We start from the raw sequence: 23,951 nt of genomic DNA on the forward strand, positions 1-23,951 counted from the left end.
GACGTGTGCGGGAGTTAATTTAACCTAAGCTTCTATCCACGCTGAAGTACACTCGTGCTGCTAGCATTAGCAGAGTTCCTATTTTTACACCTAATAAGTGTCCTAAACTGCACCGACTCCAGGTTCTGAAGACAAGGATAATCTGTGCAAACATGCCTTCAAAGTACCCTGAAATATTTTTTTTCGGGGCAAATAAACAACTTTCATGGTTTTAAACAATATTAATGATTGTTTGTTTTCAACTAACCTCTGATCGCGGCAATAGATTGTATTTTGTCTTTAAAACACTGTCTTAAGTGCGCGTTGAATATACTAATGCAGTCGACTCTCATTAGTTTGACCTATTAATGACCTCAAAATTTCGATTCCATTCGAGTATAAACGGATGTATTTTCACTGCGACTAATAACTTTTCTCATCATTTGACCAATATACAGTGGTCCCGCCAAGTTCGAATGGCCGACTACACGCGTATAAAAATGCCTGGAGATATTTGGGGTTTTCAGTGCACAATGCATGCATGCGTGGCTCAGGTACTGCGATATTCGGTTCGTGTACGTGTGGCGAATGCGCTGGCTTTTATTTCTTAGGACAAGGTACGTAAAGCACATTAATCTTTTTTCTTCTACAAAAAAACCGTCATTCTAGGTTGACAATAAATGTGAATAAGGCAACTGGAGCGTTCTTAATTAGTTACACAATTGAGTAATTGAATGCAATCTACCTGCTTATGATATTGCTGTTATTAATTTATTTTAATCCTGCAGTTACGTTCCTAGTGCGCTCTATGAACTCTTTCCAATCTAGCACCCGAGTCGCCGTGTGCTAGGAGAAACGACCGTCCAAATCTTAAAATATTTGGACAGTTGCCCCTTACAAGCCTGTTCTGTTGACACTTCATTAGAAAAGGCGTGAAACGCAGTTGTATTGTCTTTTGGTCGCGAAGACAAGCGCACTTTTGCAGCGGCAAGTGCAAAAAGCCTGTTGGCGCACGCCCCGCGCCTCTGAAGTAGGCATGGCAATGGCAGCCGCCGTAGCAGACGACGCAGTTGTCTTCACCCTCAGCGGAGCGCGCGCGCGCATCGAGGCATCCTATTCTGTATACCGCTGTAGCGACACCTACCTTGAGCTACTGGGGCTAACATCCCCTGAAAGACCATGCCGCTACTTTCCAGATACGCCATACATTGCATCCCAGACTCCTTGTCGCCATCTTAACTACTTCAATATTACTTGACGCATTGCTGCTGTGCTACTCAAGTCACGTTTTCAACTCATGGCGTTTTTTTTTTTTGTCTTCCGTGTTAGTCGCGCACTGACCGCATGACCGGCTCTTCTAATGCCACAAAAACGTGCCACCAACGACTCCTCTGAATGCACTTTCTTGCTCCGTGTCTGAATGCTCCCTAACCTTTCGCTTCCCCACAGCCCCCTTTCTATTTTTTTCTTGTTCTTTCTCCCCCCCCCCCTTTTTTTCTCTTGGTGTCCTCCCCCCAGTTCTTTCTCTCTCCTTTTTTTTTTATTTTCTCCCTGCCTTCCCACTCTCGCGCTCTTGTCCCCTCGTCTTGGTAATGACGCTCACAGACGTCAGGCGACAGCGCTCACTACCTCTTAAGTCTCTCCCTTTATAACCAACCGCCACCGACCACAAACGCACGTCACGTCACTGCACTCACCCTTTAAAACTAACAAGCCGAGGATGACGAGGCCGCCTTTGACGAAGATGGGTCCTCCTATCGAAACGTTGGCCACTCTTTCTGAGGCACCTTATCCCTGTTTACAAACTTTATACCACAGTGTGCTATTCCATCTGTCAGCCCCTTTTTTGATTTTGTACTTCTACAGTTAGCGTATACAGCTTCTATACGATAAAACTTCCAAATGTTCTGCATTACTTTTTTTTTTATAGTCAGGGGTGAATTAGGCATTACAAACCAGTTTCACAAGTTAATTCAATACACATTTTTTGTTGTTATTCGCCTCTGTATGAAAACATTGAACCCTAATTAAACACTCACCAACAGATCCACTTTAACTTATCTAAAGATGGCAGGCAGACTAAACCAGCTCCTGGCCTGGGTGCTTGCCTAGAAAGCACTTCAAACCAGTTAAGAAAGGCCAGTTTACCTTGGCCTTATTTGACTAATGATGATGCCGCTGAACTAAAAATTACTTTCACAAGACTTTTTCACAGTGACGCCATCTTGCTCCCACAATATAATTGTGAATTTCTATGATTACACCTTTTGATTATGCTCAAAATAAAAAAGTGTCAGCAACGAATGCCTGTCAATAAAATGACCTTCTTGAACTTAAAATTAATTTTTTTTTAATGATGAGAATGTTACCAGCATGTTGAAGCACCTTGGATTTTCTCTTTTCACATGTTTTACCCACTGAGAACAGAGCTATGCACACATTTGAAATGGCTTGTGCAGGCATATGCAGTTGTCAATCTCTAGCACCAAACACCATACTGATTAATGCTTTGGTAACTGCCTACTCTGGCGCATCTGACGCTGGCTTTCAATACAAAGAACCAGCATCAAGCATTTGCACAGCCCCGGGAAAAAAATGGCTTGATGAAACCTGCCCGTTTAAGGCAGTTCTGGCTTCAAACCAGGCAAAGGGTCACACACTGCACTATCACTGATCACTTAGGACGAATCTTCTCATAGAAGAACTGCTGGCCAAGCTCTGTCTGCTGCCCTTCCTGAGTTGCCACTAAAGTTCGTTTCTTGGCAAACTCGAATTGTTCGGCTGCAAAGTCATAAAACTCATTCTCCATCTGCCAGATTGGTGAACGCTTGAAGTGTTCTATGGTCTCCTGGCTTGGTTGCACCTTGTTGAAGGTTTTCCGAAGGTGTGACCTCTTCCCTGCATCAAAAAATAAATAAATAAATAAGAGAAACAAAGGACAAAAAAAATGTTTGAAGTATACTAGCTTTTAAAGATAACTGATGTCTCGAGTAGTGTGAACTTGGAAGAACATGCAGGACTGGGTGAAGTTAGAGATGTTTAATGTGAAAGTACTGTCCAAAAGTCGATCAAACTGACTTGTTGGATTGAGATTATTTCTTGATGGTGCTACGAACTTGTGGTCAAAAACAGGACTTGTGCACTCAATCTATAAAAAGTGAGGTGCTCTTTTATCTATTCAAAGCATCCTTTTAATAGTGAAAACACTCCTTTTACAGTGGTGTCCCACTTGCATGTCTGCAGAAGCAGTCGAGACAATTAACAGTGCAAAAAGAAGTGCTCAATGTTTCGTCAATAGGACAATGGATTTTGAAAAAAGGTGGTAGAGATAGGACAAGGGTAATGTTGCCCATGCTGTGGACATGTGTCAGCTGCTGATGCAGCTGTTGCCTAAGGAATGTGCCATCACTACGACACTCCAACTTTCCAGGAGCCCTGCGAGCTAGATTGAGCACCCATTTTTACTTGCGTTTAGCATATTGTGGGCATTAGCTAAGCTTCAACAGCCATGACGCCACTGACATCGTAAGTATTTAGAATCTTCATCCACGAATAAATGAGTATTTTTTGCTGACCACAGCAGCATGTGGTCATGATTTTTGGCAACAGATACGGTGAGATATGCTGTTCACTGTGATCAGTTCACTGCGAGCCAGCAGTTTACGCATCATTTCCTCATACTCAACAAACAAATGCAGAAAAGCAGTGTGCTTCTGTTGTACAGCCTTTTCATTCATGATGCAAGCAGGACAATAAGCATCAGTTATATCCAAAGAGTGAAATTTACGCTTGGGCAAATATTCGATATTTTCGAATATTCAATTGAATAATGTGCTGGTCAATATTCGCTTCGGCTCGAATTTCAACCTGAAGTTCTCAAAGTATTCGAAACAAATGAATACACATATTTTGGCGAGCACCAGCCACACCCCCGCTTACAACACCCAGGAAAGAAAAAAGAAATCTGCACATATATCTCACAAAGATAACTGCATGCAACGCCTGAAGCTTTGTAAAAAGTCTCCATTCACAGATGCACGAATCATCCACGTTATATCTTTGGCCAGCTGCTCTGTTCACCTCTTCAGGGACGCTGATGGCGGCAAACTTTGCCCTAAAGGCGGTTTCACAGAAGCAGAGGCCATGCTGCGATGAAACCGTACCTCGAGGCACAATTTACACTGCCTTGGAGCCACACTGAAGTCAAAATTCATATGCAACCTACACCCTCATTTTACTGTTAAATTTAAACAAATTTTTCGTCTGTGCACTTAAAGTTCCATATTTAACAGGGATAGGCGGGCTAGGTGGTCGATATTGGAATGCATCATGTAAACGTGCAAACGACAAAGAACGTGGAAAGCAACACACAGTGCGTTTCTTTCATCGTCCGTTGTCGTTTGCGCGGTTACATGATGCATTCCAACACTTAAAGTAGCCCTGAACTACCAGTCGGGCTTGGTGAAATAACATAATCCACGGGTAGCATACGCTGCTGTGAACATCTCAGCCAAGTTTTGCTGCTGTACGCAGTGCGCGGAGCTCGCAAGCGGATTAAGAAGTCACCTTTCTCTCAAATGATCTCTTTTCAACAGAAGGCCCTGCCCTCACACTCTTCTGGACACTTTATTTTGTCATTCTCTTAGGCGGCTACTATTGGCTGATAGCCGACATCAAGCTAGAGTGTACTAGAATGGGGGAGTGGGTCCAACAGAAACCCCGCCAAGCAGCGAGAGTGAAGCAAAAATCATTGAAATTTGCGGCGGCGCTGCAGTCGTCTTCTTCTTAAAGCTCCTCCTTCTTCTGACGTTCCGGCCAATCCGGTGTCTCGGCGGCCCGGCGGAACCACGCCTACCGACGGTGGTTACGGTGGCGCCGAGCTGTCATCTGCTCGACGCGCCGCTGTCTACTGAACACACCATCGTGCTTGTGTTTGTTTCATCAATTTTTGTTCCTAGTATGTGCGAAAAAAAAGAATACAATAAAATTACTGCTTTGCCATGAATTGAGGTTCCTCGCTTTCGTCGAATGATGCCGTCTGCACGATGTTTACGTGCGCAGACGGCCCTCGCATATGTCTATGATTTGTCTCGTAACTCGGCGACTTGGCAGAGTGTTCAAAGAATGAGAGGATGAGTACACCTCGGCGAAAGGACTACTGTTGTGTAGTGGGTTGAAAAACCGTATACAGTAGATTGAAAGGTCAGGCCAAGCTCTCGCTCTTCGGAGTCCAAGATGAAGAAAGGGGACGCGTGTAGGAGCTCAATCTTCACCGCACCGATCGGCCCTTTGGAAGTCACCGGACTCCATTTGTGAGCTGCACTTTGATGCAAAGTACATACTGAGGCATTATATGTAGATATCGTTGAATGCCAGGAAGTATCTACACAGCATGGAAAGCCTGCGCTTCGGTCTGATGCGGTACCTACAATTTTTTGCCGTATTTTCCGGGGTATCTCTATGAGCAGCCCATCCGAAAGAGAACGGCCTCATATGGAATAGATGAAGGCTGGTCATCAAAGAGAACGCTCCTGCTCTCAGTTGAACCGTCATTCAGATTGGAGGCATGTGACAATGGAAACCTGAGCGAGTTCGAATACATAGACAACTGATAAATATGCTTCCTAATCCAAGCGAATATAAACAATGTGTTTTGCTTTATTCACCCAGGAGATCTGGAAAACCAACTACATCTCAGGCGTATGACGCATAAACATAGGGAAGAAAACGGCTATTCCGTAAATATTTTCAAAACACAATTAACCTACAAAAAAATGTGCTGCACGTAACAAATGATGTGACCCACATTCTCCCTAAATGTCAAATTGCTGACGTTATTAGGGCATCAGGGAAATTTTGTTAGCATTCAATATATCCCCTTGAGAAGGGAACAAAACAAAGGTTTACCAATTTTTATTTAACTCCTAATGATGCCACACAGTTCATTTATTCCTGTACCTCATCCCATTACTGCACATGATCCCCATTTCTTTGGAATATGAGCTTTGCATTTCGTTATCTCTTCACACAGTGAAACACGCACATAAGGTTTAAAAAGGGAAGCAAACTGCAAACGTGATCCATCTGACTGCGTGGCTCCAGCTAAATCGGGCACGGTCATCCTCGAACGCAACTGCAACGCTGTGCTTGACCGTGGCCGTGCTTCTGTTCGGCACGCTCTGACGCTGCCGACCGGCACCTCCGCCACGCGCGGGGGCGTGGCGTCCAGAAGGAGGCAATGGTGGCGCCATCTGGAGTTTCAATAAAAAATGCCTCAGCACGGAGCCCTCGTTGGACCCACTCTCCCTATCTAGTACACTCTAATCAAGCTGCGGTCGGCTACATCGCGTGGATACCGCGGCCGCCGCAGGGTGCCACCACAAGTACACTGGCTAAGCGCACTGCGGCTTGCTGAGGACAACCGCATTTGGCTTATGTTTAGCACGTCGTAGACACCAAGGACGGAAGTCGCAGTGTCTACGTTAATATCCAAAATGAAATCTGAACTGCGTGCCATGATGACATTTAGAAGGCGGAGCGTTGTGGGCACTCCCCACATAGCCTTCGCAGTGCAGGGCATTGAAGAAGGAATGGGAGCACCGCAGAAGCCGTGTTTGGTTGCCAGTAACTCAGCTTCTGTTGAACGCATTGAAGTACTTTTTGTGGCAAAGTATTTCTAAAATAGCCTATTTTCACTTCAAATGCCTTTCTTCACTTCTCCAAAAAGTGGTTCAGGGCCCCTTTAAGCTCGCCTGTAGATGCAAAGCATCAAGCTGGATTTGCGCAACAGAGCATAAACTGCCGGCTTTGAGCAGTACAGGTCGCGACGACGCACTACTAGCAAGCGCGAAATCTTCCTACAGCCTCAACCACCACAATCTTAAGTAGAATGAAGCACAACAGTAAGCATAAGCCTGTAACAGCAAACAAGTTTCCTGTTCAGCTGGAGTTGTAAGAAATGTTCAACTTGCATTTTTGCATGGAAATTTCTGAATAACGGCAATATGAAGATAAACTGACTCCAGAGATGAACCTGTTTCCTTTTCAACAAGTAAACGACCAACTTTCTTATATTTGTCAACATCTGGCTCTTATGTCAAGGTTTTATGCAAATCCCACAAATATTCGAACTATTCACTTTGAAATTATTTGATGCTAATTACTATTCGCTTCAAACAAACAAAAATTTATATTTGCACAAGCCTAGTGAAATTGCAACATGGGGGGCACTGGCAATGTCTACTTAAACTTGAAGTGTAGCTCACTTTTACTGGAGGTTCGCTCTTGCTTAAGCCCCCTTCTGACTTATTTCTGTCGACAAGGTTAAGTATTGCCCGCCTACCCTCCTCCACACTCCTCTCTCTCATTTTCTCAGCTTGAGGTGTCAAGCAGAACTTGCACAATCTCAGCTTCCGGTTCTGAGTGGAAGAGACATCATCTGTTGCTATTGTAAAAGGTATGAAGCACTCGAAAAGATGGGGATGAAGAGAGAGGACACAGCACGACATCCCCATTTCTTCCAAGCGTTTTGTACCTGTTACAATTCCATACCAACAAGGCCTAATGTACCCTTGTCAAGAACAGCTGCTAGCCACCATACTGCTACATGGGGATGCGAGCGTGCAACAGCAGTGAAAGCTTAAATTCAGGAAGTGTAAATCCTGGAAGCGAAAACCCTGGAAGCAGAAATTGTGGAAACTGTACTGGTGTGAGTGACAAATCAGGGAACAGCGACGCACATGAAAGGCTGGCACTACTTAGCAAAAGTAACGGTGACGTGTGGATGGAGGGGCTTTACTCCCCCTAACTCATCTTTTCTTTCTCTTTCTTTAACTACTACTGCAAACTGAAGGTAACAAGACCTATCCTGCATTATCTGTGGTAGCCTTACCATGGAACCAGCCATTTTTCAGTTCCAAGATTGCAACTTTGTGTTAAAAGCATCTATAAAATCCATACAAGAAGATGCAATATTTATGGTACTTAACTGTAGATATATTGGCTCTACTTAAGGTTTGCTGTTATTGCTGCTCAGGATTAGCTAGTAAGCGCTTACATAAATGCAGTCATCCACAGCACCATAAAACACAAATGTAGCACCAAAGGTCAGTCTACAATACCACAAATAAATTTTTTGCAGTAATGTGTCTTGCACAGTGCTTTTAGTATGAATCATGCATGCATACCGAGCATACAAAAAATGTTTTATGAAGGTAGGCTAAATGACTCTTCAATTTGTCTACCTTCATGAAATTTAGAATTCATACAAGACTGAGCCTTACCACCGTAACGTTGTACAGATGAAAATTCAGTTGAAGCAAATAAATAAAAAAAATTTCGTAGATTAAACAAAGTCACGATATCACATAATCATCCTTTGAATTTCTTAGTCTTTACTGCAAGTTATTTAAACATTTCATCCAACGCCAGATAAACAGCCTCCTCTAAGTGTGAAGCTTAATATTACAGTACAACCTCATGGATACATTCCCCTTACGTATAGGCATGGCCACTGCTCGGGTGAGCATGGGAGCCCGTGGCATGCTCCGTGGCGTGGGCGACCACCGGCGCCTCATAAAGTCTTGCGACGCAGCTGTAATCAAATTAATTGGCGAAAAGTCTGGCGAGCCATCTGCTATGGTGAGTCGTCGTCAGATATGGACCCTCTTCCTGGCATCACTCAAGTTCCCCGACCACACCCAATTGCCATCGAATTCCAATTATTAGCCCCAAGAACGAACTACAGGGGCGCTGCGAGCACCCCTCGCGTGACGTCAGGGCAAGAACTCGCGTTGCTCATCTGCTACAGTCCGGGTGCTTTCTGCGGTGTTTTCGTTTGTTCATCTTCGTTCTCTCGGCTTTATACTTATGGTGGTCGTCTCAAATATATTTTTGCGATGTCTTCATTCGCGAAAATTTATTTAAAGAGCTCATTTCTTATACGACAATGCAGCTCTCAAAGGCAACGCTACAGTGCCAGCCGAAGGAGCGCAGACCAGCCCATTGCGGGTTTTTCATGCGCGGATCGACAACCGCAAAAACGTAGCACATAAGAATCCAGTTATGATAACATACCTGCTGCGGTGCAACAAGTATGTCACAAATGCTGGCTATATATGACTTCTACAACAGTTACTTTGATTTTAATCCACTAAAACAGGTTTGCTCACGATGAGTGGTTCATGGTATAATATCGAATTTTGCACTTCTTCAGAGAAACGCTCGGCAGTAACACAAGGACTTAACTAACACTGCAGTTTAGATTCTACAAGCACAACTTGCTTCTTTATCTGATTCTCAAAATTAGTCGGTTCTTCACATGTTTATTTTATGTGGCAGTAATTTGAAGTAAAGCCAATGAAGGCTTGCAGCTATTTACAGAATACGAAAAGGAATGTGCCAATATATATTCCCTTTTCCGTGCTACACGTTCAACTCGATCACTTGAGAAATTTACTGGTGCTTGTTGCTTGAGGAATATACATGACGAATCTCTTTGGCGAACTGACACAGGCTGCTCGGCCCAAATTCTTTAGTGACATATGCCTTTTGGACTGTATGGTTGCAGCCAGACAGAAGTCGAAGCGTCAATCATGCATAGTATGGGACATATTGAAAATATCACAATTCCCCGGTGGAGGATCAAAAACCAAGTGAAATATGTAAGGCTTGTGGTGTTTTCTTTATGAAGGTTTGCGAGCTCGTTTTCTTTTATGTACCGACGAAGTGAATAGTTCTCCGTTTGTATAATTAAACAACGCTGGACTGAGACGTAGCGAGGCAGAAGGTGTTTGAATTTTCCTTTTCTAAGCAATCTAAGTGGTGCTGTAGCACCTCGAGAATACTTTAGGCATTCCAATTGGCGCTGTGAAAAAATGCTTTGTTTCAATTCGAAGTTGTAGTGAACTGATGGGTTTCCCGAATGGGTGCCTCGCCACACCGACAGTCGGGTGCTACCGTTGAGTGAGGGGTGTGCCATACTGTCGATAAAGGCTACTGAGAGCCACCATGAAACATTTCATCGCTTGCAATGGATTGGCTCTCGATCTAAACCACGAAACTTTTCTCTGAAGTGATTGCTACTAGTATTTGTGAATTAACTACGTAAATATTCTACATGACACGCCGTCGTGTTAGCAGCCATGAGCAATTCATTTTTTGAAGGCCCGTTTCAGAGAGGCTTTGTGAAAGTAGCAGCAAACTTTTTCATAACAAACAGTCAAGTATCCATGCCATTTAATAATAAAAGAAAAAGATAGGCGCGCATTAATGCACGCCTAACTTTTTTTTACACTAATAAATGGCCATACTTGAGTGGAATGACTCACCAGAGTAACAAGAATCGTGACGGCAGCTTCGCTGGGCAGTGTCTTTCTAACACAGATAACATGTTGATGCCATTTACTAAGATTTTTCTTCCATGTAAAATGCAATGTATCTCATAGCTAAATACTAGAGGAGTGTTAAGTGTTTAGCGAAGCATCATACACAACTTCGCGTGTTGAATTTTCAGACATTCTTTTTACGCAAAATTTATGGACAGACACGGCGCACATACGCATTGTAAAACCAGTAGACCCCTTCTACGCTACATAGCTTGCGATATCCAAGCCGTAAATTTTCTCGACTCACGCGCTCTTGAAGAAGAAACTGTGGTTCAGGCATAGCAGCAGAAAGAAGGAGGAGGAGGAGTAGATTTTAATGAAGAGAAAGGAGGAGAGGTCGGCCTGGAGAGCGTGTCTCTAGCCTGCTACTCCTCACTGGGGAAAGGGGAAGTGGGAAATACAGGGAAAGGTAGGTGGCGGGTGATTATGTTATGGTACAATGAGATACTATATACACCTTGTCCAATACGCGGATGCGCACTGGAGATGCAATACACATAAGAGTAATATGCAAGAGTAAGAGCAGAAAGAAGCCGACATACCCTTCAATAAGTACGGCTCGAGCCACCCATACCCCAGGCATGCACGAAGAGAACGAGCGTGCGCGGCAGCCAAGCGAGCCGCAGCGAGCGGCGTCCTGGCCGTGACGTCACTCGCGAGAGGGCGCCACTCCGAATTCTCGCCACTAATGGTGCACCAGGAGGCCGGCATGGTTCTAGGTAGCTGATCTTGGTCCCGAGGAATGCTGTTTTGCAGCTCTGGAAGGTCATTTGAGAACAACCTGTCTCCTCCAGCTGAACGCTTCCAGGCGAGGAGGCGATCCCGGAGGCAAGTCAACCCTCGAGCAATGGAGCCCTTGGAGCATCCCCATTGGCCAAATGTGATGACACTTGCACGGGTGCCTACCATTAGAGGAAAATGATGACACGTGAGCTGGCTCGATGCTTGGCCGAAAATGACATGACCCCAAGAGACCGAAGGGGTTAAAAGCGAGACATGGAGAAGAGTTTTTTTTGTTGTTGTTGTTCTTGCCACGGGCCGCAGCGTCCGATTTGCTGCCAGCCGTCGATGACTTTATGACTGTTCATTACTTTGTGCTATTACTGTGAATAATGTAAATAAACCTTCTGTTTTCAAAATCCTCCACAACGTCGGCCAACTCTCGCACTCAATGGCAAGATCTAATAACTAGTGGCAGCGGTAAGGATGAACCTTCATCCAAAGAAGTCCTGGAGAACTGGGAACAGCAAAGAAGAAAGAGCCTTCGACCCAGGGAGTCCCGAGGAACCGGGAACAGCAGACTGATGAACCAGATGGCGTGGTGCTGCATCCGTGAGTGAGTGGGCGGTTGTTTTCCTTTTGATTCACCAGATTTCAAATTTTGCATGTTTATTTTGATGGTTCTAGGAATCGGAAAATTGTTGCATATTTTGTGTTTGCACAAATTATTTAAGGAAAAGAGTTCTAACCATTAGTCGGGCAGGCACAATGGATCTTAGAAGATTGACGAGGTCAGACTTGTTATTGTGCGACGAGTTGGAAGTTGAGGCAGACGAAAAGAGGAAAAAGCCAGCTATCCAAAAGGCAATTCAAGATAGCAGCAATGATGATGAAAGCATTAAGATTGCTTGGGAGGTGATACAAGAAACATGGAATGAATGTTTGATGTTTAATGGCGCAAGGGCCAAGTATGACCAAAGAGCGCCATGTCTGTGATAATGAGTTTGCAGTGTGATTATGATTTCTATGAAGTTGGTGTGACGTGGCTGTAATGGGGCCTTAAAAATAGTCGCTCTAAAGTGTGTAAAATCTGTATAATAAGAATATGACGATGACGTATGACATGTACTATGAACATTAAGATCCATTTCAAAAGAATGATACAATGTGTAAAATATATCAGGTTATAAGATTGGCTAGAGCACTACTGCCTCCTTAGAGCCCATGAAACACAATGGCCTGGAGGCATGTGCTACGCAAAACAATTATCGCAGCGGCATCCTCTGGAACGAGGATGCTCTACGAAGTTAATGGGCTTAGAACATGTAGGACAACATCATTTAAGAAGTTGAGGACTGCCTTGATGTTAAAAAGCAGTTCTTTACCAAGAAACATAGCCGGGTGTAGAGGGATGTAATAACAGTATGCAAGTGGAAAATGTTTTTCTTTCAGACTCGGCTTCCCGACACTCCAGGTGGACGTGGAGGACGGTCAGCCTCTCCCCGCATCTACCACAGGTTGGAGGTTCACTTCCAGTAAGTAGAAAATTATGGGTGCCAAATGTGTGTCCTATTCTGAGGCGACAGAATAGGACATCTGTTCGCCGAGAGTTTGTTAGGGAGGGCCAAAATCCTAACTGGGGCTTTATGACGTGCAGTTTATTATTTATTTCTGCGTCCCACATGCGTTGCCAGTGGTTTCACAGTTTCTTTCATATGTACGGTTTCAGATCTGTGAGAGGCACCAAAGCAGTATTATTAACAGAAGGGGGTGCAATTCACGTAGCCATCTGGTTTGCCAGAACGTTACCTTTGATTCCTCTGTGGCCCGGTACCCAGCATATGATGATATGCTGGTTAGATAGATAAGCTTTGCACAGGCCGGAATAGACCTCAGTAAGTACAGGATTTTTATGGTTGTAGGGTGACATTAAGGCCTTCACCACACTTAGGAAGTCTGTATATATAACAGCTTTTTGGAGTTTTGATTTCTTTATGTGCTTTACAGCCGACAATTTAGTGTAGGCCTCTGCCGTAAAGATACTTGTTTGTGTATGTAGTGCATCGTATTCCGAAAAAGATGGACTGACGGCTGCATACGACACTCCGGCATGTGACTTGAAAGCGTCTGTGTAGAACTCTGTGCACGAGTGCTTGTACTGAAGGTCTAGGAAATACATCCTTCTTTGGACCTCTGGAGCGTGTTTTGCGACTTTTAGAAAAGATACGTCACATTCTATCACCTGCCACTCCCAAGGGGGTAAGAGCTTGGTTAGCTGCATTAAGGGAAGCTCGAGGAGTGGGACATGCATTTCATCGCGAAGCTCCTTCACACGCCGCGAGAAAGGCTGTCTTATAGACGGACGATTGCGGAAAAGTGTAGCACACGTCATATCGGTAACGGTATTAAAACATGGGTGTTGAGGATTGGAGTGCACTTTAACGAAAGAAACTTGTCTAAACTCGATTTAACGAAGTTTTTGCTGAAATAAGTGAGTAAAAGAAGCAGCGATTTCTTTCTAATTTTGATACAGACTGGCTCTTCTTCGAGCGTGCGCTCTAAAGCTATCGTGTTAAAACATCTAGGCACCGTGGTCACACCCCTAGCTTTATTTTGACGAGGCTGCACGCCACACTCATGCAAGGTACAGCCGACTGAACACCGTCTGGATAGGGGCAGCAGTGGTTGCTTTCGTTATTTCATCGTTTATGCAACAGATGGATGGATTAGTGGCAAATACAATGCTGCGGTAGCCTTTGCATGTCACTACGTTACAATTTTAGATTTCAAAGGGCCAAAAAATTGCTTCCTCGATTTTACAAACTTCCCAATTAAACGAACTAATTTGAGCGCGGTCATCACTTCGTTAAATCAAGTTTCAACTGTAGATCTTTTTTTCATGGACTGCCATACTGCTTAGGCAGTGGCGCCATCTATGGGAGGTTGGCATGCTGGCTTGGGCGAGTGCTCCTTGTTGTATGCCAGGTATATGCTCGGCGGCAGTTTTTAGTGGTAGTTCTTGCACTCACGCAGTCTATTTAGTATGACGTGGTGTCTTCTATGGGGGAAATGGTTCTTTGAGACGTACTGAAGTGACTGAAGCCAGTATAGCCAGAGTTTCCGCAACATTGGGGCGGACAGAGTACTCAGCGTGATGCATGTGCACGTTTGACCCTACAATCAGCCACAGAGATCACTTGTGTACTTCTGAAAATTAATTTTCCTAATGTGACCTTACCACAGCATACTCACCCTAGTTCTAAGCCGCGGTTTAGTAGCAATGAGTAGTTAAGAAACATATGACCATCCTAACAGCATCGATACCGTTCTGCTACGGAATAAGTTATACTGTTTACTTTGACAAGCATTCAAATTCTTATCTGCAGATACATTGTGGGACTACTTTGTTTGTTGGACGAGGTTTCTGCCCATGAATAAAATAGCTTTGGTTAGTAATAACCAGGGTGTCTACCAAGTCGACATTTCCAATTTCCCTGAGCACCTTTGCAAAATTCCCTGAATGAGCCAGAACATTGCTTTATGTCAAGACGGGCTGACACCATGTTGCCCGATCCTGTCACTCTCAGTAAGCATGTTGAAACAAAAAAAAAGATTATTTAATCCAGTTTAAATAGCAAGGAGTAATATCTATTTTATTAAAAAGAGAACAGAAAGAAGGTGATAGTAAAATGCACAGCGGAAAAAATGGTAAAACCCAGTCCGAATCGAGTAGAACATTTTCAAATACGAATGAAAAGGGCATACAAAAGTAAATATTTTCGAATATGAGCTATTTCTATTAACTGATAGCAAGCTCATCAGTATGAGGCCTTAACTTTGTCAGAACTAAGATTCTCTCTCAGCAGCTGGGAAGTCAACCTCAACTGTCCTGACATACTCTCAGCCCATACACAATATCTCAGTGTTGAGTTTCACTGCTTGAGAGAGTTTATTTTGGTTTGGATGAGGGACAGCTGCATCTCGGCGTCAGCCAACACTTTGTTTTCTTGAGCTCAAGCTCCTCCAAAGAAGCGGCGGCACACTTCCTTTCTTGTTAATTCCTCAGTGCATCAGTCCTTTCTGTTCTCACCCTTCTTCCGCCATGCGTTCGCCCCATGGATCATTTGAAGCACCCTCTTGGTCAGTTGTACAGTCAACGTTCGATTTTTGGACTCCCTAGGGGCTGCGAAAACATTTTAAAAATCGGGCAGTCTGAAAAAAATGAATGCATGTTTTAACTCTTTTGTTACCACGCATATCGATATCGATCCCCAGTGATCAATACTTTAGATCGCCGTTTCCTACATGCTGGAGCCATTTTATCCACTTAAGGCCATCCAGTAGTTAGCACAGACACTGAACTTTCAGAATCAGTTAAAATTTTCATGATCCGGTGATGTGATTTTTTATGAACCTTCTTGCTAACGAATGCATGTATGTTGTAGCGAAAAGAGGCGTGGTCATCACCTTCTGCCACGCTTCAGAAAAAATCATGTTGCACACGCTTACACTGCACTAGCATCAAAATCTTGTAATCAAATGACTCCCAGTAAGTCAAGAATTAAATTATGTTGCCGGCTTTGCCGTCCGACAGTGCCGAACGGTGATAACTAATTGAAAATTATGCCAGCTGTTCACTAGTGAGCTTTGGTTTGGAGTCCGAGTCGTTGTATTCCACCAAAGTGTATTTCTGAAGGTCCGCCGCATGTCTAGCATATGGACCTGGCATTTTCAACCAGTTTCTAAAAGTATCGATTTTGCTCCTCTCGTAAAATCCAGGCAAGGGGTGCTGCCGGTGTCACTGCGCAGTTATTGAAAGTGACTCCCACAGCATCATCCCGCGCGGCTGCGTTGCGAGAAAAGCATCGTGCTCGAAACTATGCTGCACCCGCACTTCAATTTAGTAATGAGGACTCGAGTTATGATTCCGAAGATGACAGCAAAGCAGATTCAAGATCTGACGGCAACAATGTTTTGAGTCAGCATGGGACATCCGCAACTGTTCACCGGCGAGTTTTCGTTACGGCCTTGAGCGGTCTCCTGCCTAGTGCGCACTTATCTGCTGATCTCCTTGCACGACCTTAGAGCTCTCCTGATTTTCTTCAGGGTGTATACTTCGCTTGGTTAAGATGTGCTACCATCGGCAGCAAAGAAACTTCCATTCACGCCAAGAAGGCCACCCGTAGCACATCTCGGCCCAGCACTGTGGATCAGCGCAAGACAGTCTGCAACGGCGTGGGATTTCTTTCTACTCTTCTCTGCAAAAGTGATAAAGACAATCCGCAAAAATGCAAACAGATATGCTTGGATGCACAATCTTGTAGTTACCCAGCTACACTGAGAGCGATTGGTCCTGAAAGAGGTGCATGACTCTAGACGAACTGGTGAAGTGCGTTCCCTGGACTTCTCATCGGACCATCCTCAGAAGATGCCGGAAAGACGGAACTGCAAAATGTGTTACGAGTAGCGCAAAGATGAACAAATACCAGACATTTTGTGGGGAAAATGCGGAGTGCACCTATGCTTCACAAAATCCAGGAACTGCTTCCCCGCATGCCATGAGCGATGAACTGGTCTCAGTTTCTCTTTTTTATCCAAAGAATGGCAGCGTACTTAGCATTTATTTTTTCAGACACTATTCCTCGGTTATTTATCTTTGAAATGTATATTCAGAATTTCCTTTGATATTAATGTTTTAGCAGATATCGTTTTTTTTATTGTTTTTATCAACTGGGAGCAAAATGGTGCTTTCTAGAATTTTTATGTTCTACCTAAAATTTTTTTGTTTGGCAACGTATGTTTTTGGAAAGAGAATTTCATTACGCAGCGATACTGCAATGTGTGCTGGAATATTATTTGTAGTGGTAATTTTTTTTCCGAGACCTATAAAGAAACTACAATTTTCTCGCGGTAACGAACGAGTTAAGGGCTCAAATTGCCACAGGCACATCCGAAAAAGCTCTTAAGGCCTGCCGGTGCACTTGTTTGGCATATCGGTGCGCGTACTATGAAAGGAGACGGGGATGCACACGTATATAATTAAAGAATACATACTGTGTCCCATGACAATTGCCCCTTCCTACGCTTGTTATGCTTCACCGCGTAACATTTTTCTATAGAGGCAAAGCTAACTTTCGGAGACTGGCATTGCGCAGCGTGCTGTGCTTTGCGAGCTTCGAAGCCAATCGCGAGGATTACAAAGGCGGAGTCAGTGCCATTGCTGACAGCGGCGAATTCTTTCAATGAAAAATACGGCACCGCATGGCAAGAAGCTAGCGAACGTAGAAGCAGCTAGGCCTAACGTTGTGCGGTGGTGGCCAAGGCTGCCAGCGGATCGGCGTGCGAGAACACCGGTTCGAGGCGGCGAGACAGTCGAAATGGCGGCGGTGGCGGCTTTGATGAATGCTATTTCAAACCTGCCGTCAGGGCAATATACATTTACTCTATGGAGAACGTGGTGGTGCCGCGATGCCGCGCGAATTATCGGGCATGTCCGAAAAATCTGGCTTCTGGAAAATCGGTCGTTAACTAGTCCGGCAATACCTTGTACTGATGACACGACGTCAACGACGAGTTGTTGAGATTCATCTGTTACTGGAGCCAGCATCAACATGAGTTTCGTTCCCTTTCAATAAAACTACAGCTAATTTTCCCTGAGAATTCCCGGTTTCCCCTATTTTCCCGGTTGGTAGACACCCTGAATAACAGCACAGAGTGCAGTGTGACTCGCTTGTCATCGAGTGACCAGCTGTGCACTGCATGAGCATCGCAAAAGAAGACGATGAAAACCAATCATTCCTTTCGTCCGGCCTTGTTTGGCTTGTTCTGTACAATGCACTTGCCTGTCTTATGGAAATTGCATCTGCACAAATCCGGGTTGCATTCTTTTTATGCGATCCCCTTTGGATATTATTGTTTCACAGGGCCAAAAAGCAATGCCTAAGCACATAGCTTATACAGTGGAATCTTGTTGATATGATTCTGCATGACACGTCTTTTCAGGATAATACACTTTTCTTTCTTTTCCCAGCCAATGTGCCATAGGAGCAATGTATTTTCTTACGGTTATTGTGATCGTGTTTGCACATGAATTGGATTATACGACTACATGAGTGAGCTTTTCGTAATATTTCTAAACCTCATAGCTTCATATTCCAGTGCACTAGCTTATATAACATTGCAATGACCCACAAACGTGTTAAGCTCCAGCCACACTGGAGGAAAAACGCATGCGGCACAGTGTCAGTGGTAAAGCACTGTTGTGGCAATGCAGCCATACTGACTGGCAGTGTGCTGCTGCTCAATTTAGTGACGCAATGAAGACTTTTTTTAACTTTCTTTATGGACATAAAAAAAGATAAAAGTTCATTGCAAATTGACAAGCTATTTCAACGTTGCTGAATAAAAGTGCGTTGCTGTAGTTTGTGTGACATCGAGTGACGCTGCTCTGCATAAAGCAAGGACTACACGTACACTTGCACAGACATGCAAGCTCAAGGCTGCATGCTTACGCATGCACAGATGGTGCGGCACGACTCATATGCATTGAAATGCTGTGCGATTCTGGCGAACAGCTCCCCTTGGTTATAGCACACTCTGGCTGCCTGCGTTGGCACCCATGGCTACACAGCTACACCGTGGTACAATCAACTCTCAGTGAGGCAGATTTATATCACGTGAGAAAGTGTTTTTTCTTTCCTTTTTGTGCTAATCTAATAGCTCTAAAGCTATAATGATTAGCTTTATAGATACTGAAGCATATTAAAGCGTTGTCAATAACAAAGTACGAAGTGACGTCTGCTATGAGCGAGTCCAGTCAGCGTGCGCTGTCACTTGTCTCTTGTAGATGCAAGAAACCGCCTTAGTATGTATGGAAAGCCCAAAAGCATGTGCGAAGATCGAACCGATTAGCCACCGGCATGCATGCAGATCGTATCGGATACATATGTTTATGCACGCAGTTCAGGGCTTTGTTTACGTGCAATCGCACAAGACTTCTCACGTGTCTGTCATTGGGTTTCCGGTTTCATGCGAGTCAACGTATCATGCCGACACGGCTGGCTGCCACCTCACAGGAGGATGCCATAGACGCTGCCGTACTTGTGCCTACAATCGTGGATGTGCTGCATAGCACTGACCAGATTCAAAGATTCATAGGTGCACGCGACTTCGCTGTAGTTGACCTCCTTGCAGATGTTTCTGTGCTTGAAAGACAACTCTTGCGGCGTGGCTCAAAGAAAACCTATAAGAAATTGATCCATCGTTTTAGAAGCCTGTAAATGAGAAAAGAATTTCTTACCATGCAGGCGGCTGTGGATCGAGGTACACGGCATGTTAAAAATGTGGTTTTGGTCTGCAGATCCTGCAGTGTACAGTAGAACCTCGCTCATACGTTTTCGAAAAAAAAAGTGAGAAAAACATAGTAACGGGGAAAATGTACGATCCGAAGTAACTAAAAAAATTTGACAGGCTCAACTATGGTTGACATCTATGTATTGTGGAGTGTCGCACGGATGGTTGCAGCACAAGACACCGAGGCGCATCAAGCTGGTGGTGCTCCAGTGGCCCAAGACCCATTTTGTTGTTTTCCTACTGCGTAGTGTTTTAAGACGGCAACAAGAAACTGAAGCGAAATCGAGTTGGAGGGCGACACCGGATGCCGCCAAAGCGAAACGGGATGCCCACATCACACTACCTGCAGCAGGGAATGACGGCACGTTTGGATTATTACCTGCTATATGTGGGCAGTACGCTGCCAATGGCACTACGCACCACGCACTGTGAAACAGACAGGTGAAGATGCTTACCGCAATAGGTTTGGCGGCGATAGCTGCGAATGCAGCGTGCGATGACCCGGGCAGAGATTTGCTAGTACCGTAATGAGAAACTGTGCACGCTATCTTTTTCACATGAGACGGGCGGCTGTATACTATATCAATCGCGCACGCCTCGCGCTTTTTCTTGTTCACACGGGATCTAGCAATCGGATAACGTATACTATTGCAGTGTGCAACAGGAAACGGCGGCACGTTTCGGTTATCACCTATTAAAAGCGTGCGCTACGCTTCCGATGGCAACACATGCTGTAAAACAGACAGGCAAAGATGCTTATCGCAAGAGAATTGGCTGTGACAGCTGTGAATGCCACGTGCAACGACCCCGGTACCGCAATGCTGGTACCGCAATGAGAAACTGAGTGCGTGCTGGCATTTTCACATGAAACGGGTGGGCGAGAATTGCGGTGAAGCTGCTGAGGCAGGCACCTACCGTATTTACTCGCATAATGATCGCGCTCGCGTAATGATCGCACCCCAAAAATTTGTCGTCAAAATTCGATTTTTTTATTTCCCGCGTAATGATCGCACCCCGAACTTGCCGCAGCGATATGTCGTGTGCTAAGTCTAGCGAATAATGATCGCGCTTACCACCTGTCGAATGCTACGCGAACGACTCTTCAAGACAAGCCAAGCGGCCTGCACGCACTAAACATTCTTAAGTAGATGCCTCATTTCATTACTTTCATCACTTTCCGCACTTCCATGACAAAATGAGGTACAACCAAACTTGCCTTTATAATGGCTGATGTCAACAAAAACAATAAAGGCGCATTTCGATTCTTTTCATCTGCTTTTGCACTCGTGAGCACGCAACAAATCGCGCGCGGCAATGATAGTAGCCACGTTTACTCTGATACGTTAAAAGTGCACCCTATTCATACGCCGACGCTTGTAACACAGCTAAGATATTCGCCCACCCTTAGCGGAAAGTAGTGAAGACAGATGCCGCAGTTTCCGCAGCATGCCCGTCATGTGTTTCTGTCACTGGCAGCTAAGCGCGCCCACCTATTTCTGTCCCCTCAAAGTGGACATGGCTACGTTATTGCCGCAAACTTGCCGATATTAACGATATTATTCATCACTAATACGGAAGAAACTGTTTCAATGCACGTAATGTGCTCACGAGAAGAAAAAAAAAATCGCGTTCGGCGCGTTCGGCTCGCTCCGCTAGCCGCCATTCTTGTTTTGGTGTCCCGCACCCGCAATCTCGCATCCCACAGCAAACGCGGACGAAAAAAAAAATTTTTTTTTCCCGGGAAATTTAACCCGCGTAATGATCGCACCCCTGAATTTGCTTCAATTTTTTTGACAAAAAAAGTGCGATCATTATGCGAGTAAATACGGTATATACTTTTATCAACTGTGCGCACCTCGCGCATTTTCATGTTTACACGGGATCTAGCAGTCAGAAAACCTATCACACGATTGCAGTTTTGCGACGTACTGAACGTCAGTGACAAAAAATTGTGTTTTCCGGAAACGTATGAACCCGTAAAAATTAAGTGTAACTCTAGTGGGTCATTTTTGGTGTTCTCAATTATGAACATTGGCACCGGGAAAATGTATGTAGCAAGAATATATCAACAAGGTTCTGCTGTATTAGCCTATAGCTTAAGTTGCAGCTCTTCATAACTTTCATGCAAAACCATCTACTTAAGATATAATTTTTGTTGATAGAACTATACAACACCCAGGTTATATGATGCTTTCGCCTGCTCCCAAGAAAGCCGTACAATCGGGGCTTCACTCTACTGAGATTACTGATCTGTAAAGGACTTGAACAAAATATAAGAACTTAGTAGTTATGTTCCGAGGCAGATAGCTTCGACCACTTCTTTTTATGAAGATATAGTTAAAGGCAAACTAAAGGAAAATAGTTAGCCGAGTTAGATTAATAGATTATTCTTGACTATCATTATGCCAATATATAACCGATTACGTAGAAAATTGTCAGTGAAGGTCACCTGCTGCTCCTCAATTTGAATCGCTTGTGCCATATAAAAGACAAATTGACATAATTCTCACATCACCTCCCTTTTTACCGCTCTCTATGAATCACCCAGTGTTGACGTCTCATGAAAAGTACCATAGTGCAAAATAGGTGGCGCCCCTCTGATATTCCATTTTCATCATTTCAATGCTTACAAAAGCTCTGTTCTTGCTTTGAATTATAGAAGCCTAATCTTTCAATCTAGCTCGACACAATATTAAGGTGAAAGCCTTAGGTGTCTATGTTGGTGGTGACCTAGGCGAAACTGAGCCACAACGAAAAATGGAGGATGCCACCAAGAGTAAAAACACGTCAAAAAATGCTCACATTGACGGCAGATTTCTCAGGGATTTTCCTGTAAACAAAGTAAATTAGTGGCTTTGAAAAGAAAATTTGGTACATTTCGATCTGGGCAGGAATCCGGGCCTATGTGGTGCAAGACGAGCACGCTTCCCTTACACCACGACTGCTCCACGTTTCTGGCTTCTGGTGCATGCCTGATTGCACACGTCACGTGGCAACCATCTCACTGACTAGTGCGCGTCATTGGGCGGCTCACGTGGCAGTGCGGAGGAGGTGGCGCAACGTCGTGAGTGTATAAAATGAGTGCGTTGATGACGTTCCAAGATCTACAAATGGTATAATGCTTTTGCATTCCCACACGTAAGCAGTCTTAAGTGTCTGCCGAATGTTAAGTTTAGTAAATGCTGTCGCACCAAGTGTAGCACAGAAAAGTGAGCGTGTGCCCTCTGTGCATTGATGTCACAGTCATAGTGGCGGCGGTTGGCGGCGGTGAGCGTTGGAGGAGTGTGCACCTTCTTGCACCTTGCGCGGACGGCCGCGCAAGTATGCCACTGCAGAAGAAGCGCGTGTTGCAGCACCTTAGTGAGGAGGTAACCTTAGTGCCACACATGTATACTTCCCATTGCGGCTTGTTACTTCTTGCAAGAAGTCTAGCCATGATTGTAAAACATTAATGCATTACCAATATGTCTTACAAAGAAGTCGAAACCTGATTGTATAACTTCATCTATTACCAAATGTGTAGCATGCTTTCACCTTCTTGTGTTACAAGAGTGTAAAACCTGCCGAACTTTCTTCCTTTAGTGTTCCTTTAAAGTGATAAGGTGATTTCCATCAAACTGGCTTCTTCCAGAAAAAAAGAAAGGATTGAAGAAAATGTGGCAGGACACCAGTGAGGGTAACACAACAGCAAGAAGCCAGGGGAAGAGTGAGTTAAATCATAAGGTAAAGCAAAGAAGAAGGGGAGGGGCATCTGAAAAATTTATGTACACAAGCTTGAGACACAGTTGAAAGACATACAACAAACAGCAGGAGCATAATTTGGGATGACTGCCCAGAGACTTTAAATTGTGACTCGGTGATTAGACTTTAAATTGTGACTCGGTGATTAAATGATGTTCTCAACCAACAAAGCCATGAGAGCCAGGCTCCTTATTCTACCATACCTGTAACGAACTTGTCAGTGGCTCCCTTGAACATACGGGGGAAAGATGCCTCAAGCATGACCACAAATTCCTGCAGCTGTTCTGTCAGCCCAACAAGGAAATAATGGTTCACAAGATTGTGCTTTGCCTCCTCCAAGGCCCATGGGTTCCCCGGAATCCTGGACGATAATGAGACAACACTTGGTTCATCCACTTCAATGAGCGAAAACAACAAAATGGTTATGCAGCTAGGGTGGTTTCACACATTTTGACTTCAGTAAGTGAACATTAATGAAAATTTCCTTCATTTACAACAGCTACAAACCTACCCCCAGTAAAATTGACAAGTATCACAGTTCTTTGTGACTCGCACTACCAGAGACTGGAACCATGGTCCCGTCTTGATTTTTGGCATTCCTGATGCACCTACCAAAAGGCTGCCATTTTCCACACCATCTGCTTCTGTCACATTTTATTCTTATGCACATTTTGTGTGCTGCCACTCATTAATGTGCTGACCCTGTCCCTTGCAAAAACACACAAGTAAATAATAGTAGAGACAACCATAAGTGCAAATGGTAACTGCTCAGCC

The 23,951-nt window shown here is 44.4% G+C and overlaps 1 protein-coding gene across 2 annotated transcripts in view; it reads right to left on the reverse strand.

Moving 5' to 3' along the window:
- Nucleotides 1–2,283: 2,283 nt before the first annotated feature.
- Nucleotides 2,284–23,951, reverse strand: part of Hs2st (Heparan sulfate 2-O-sulfotransferase) — a 77,494-nt gene continuing 55,826 nt past the window's right edge. Inside the window, exons 6-7 of one of the 2 annotated variants that reach the window (XM_065451399.2) lie at nucleotides 23,381–23,538; nucleotides 2,284–2,877 (exon numbers count right to left, since the gene is read on the reverse strand). In XM_065451399.2, the coding sequence (XP_065307471.1) occupies nucleotides 2,654–2,877; nucleotides 23,381–23,538 (382 nt within the window). In that variant the 3' untranslated portion in view covers nucleotides 2,284–2,653. Of the gene's footprint in view, nucleotides 2,878–5,777; nucleotides 6,231–23,380; nucleotides 23,539–23,951 lie in introns of those variants that run through there. The other variant, XM_065451400.2, reaches the window with a different exon arrangement.

The sequence above is a fragment of the Dermacentor albipictus genome, unplaced genomic scaffold (assembly GCF_038994185.2).
Source record: "Dermacentor albipictus isolate Rhodes 1998 colony unplaced genomic scaffold, USDA_Dalb.pri_finalv2 scaffold_13, whole genome shotgun sequence".
NCBI classification, from domain to species: Eukaryota; Metazoa; Arthropoda; class Arachnida; order Ixodida; family Ixodidae; genus Dermacentor; species Dermacentor albipictus.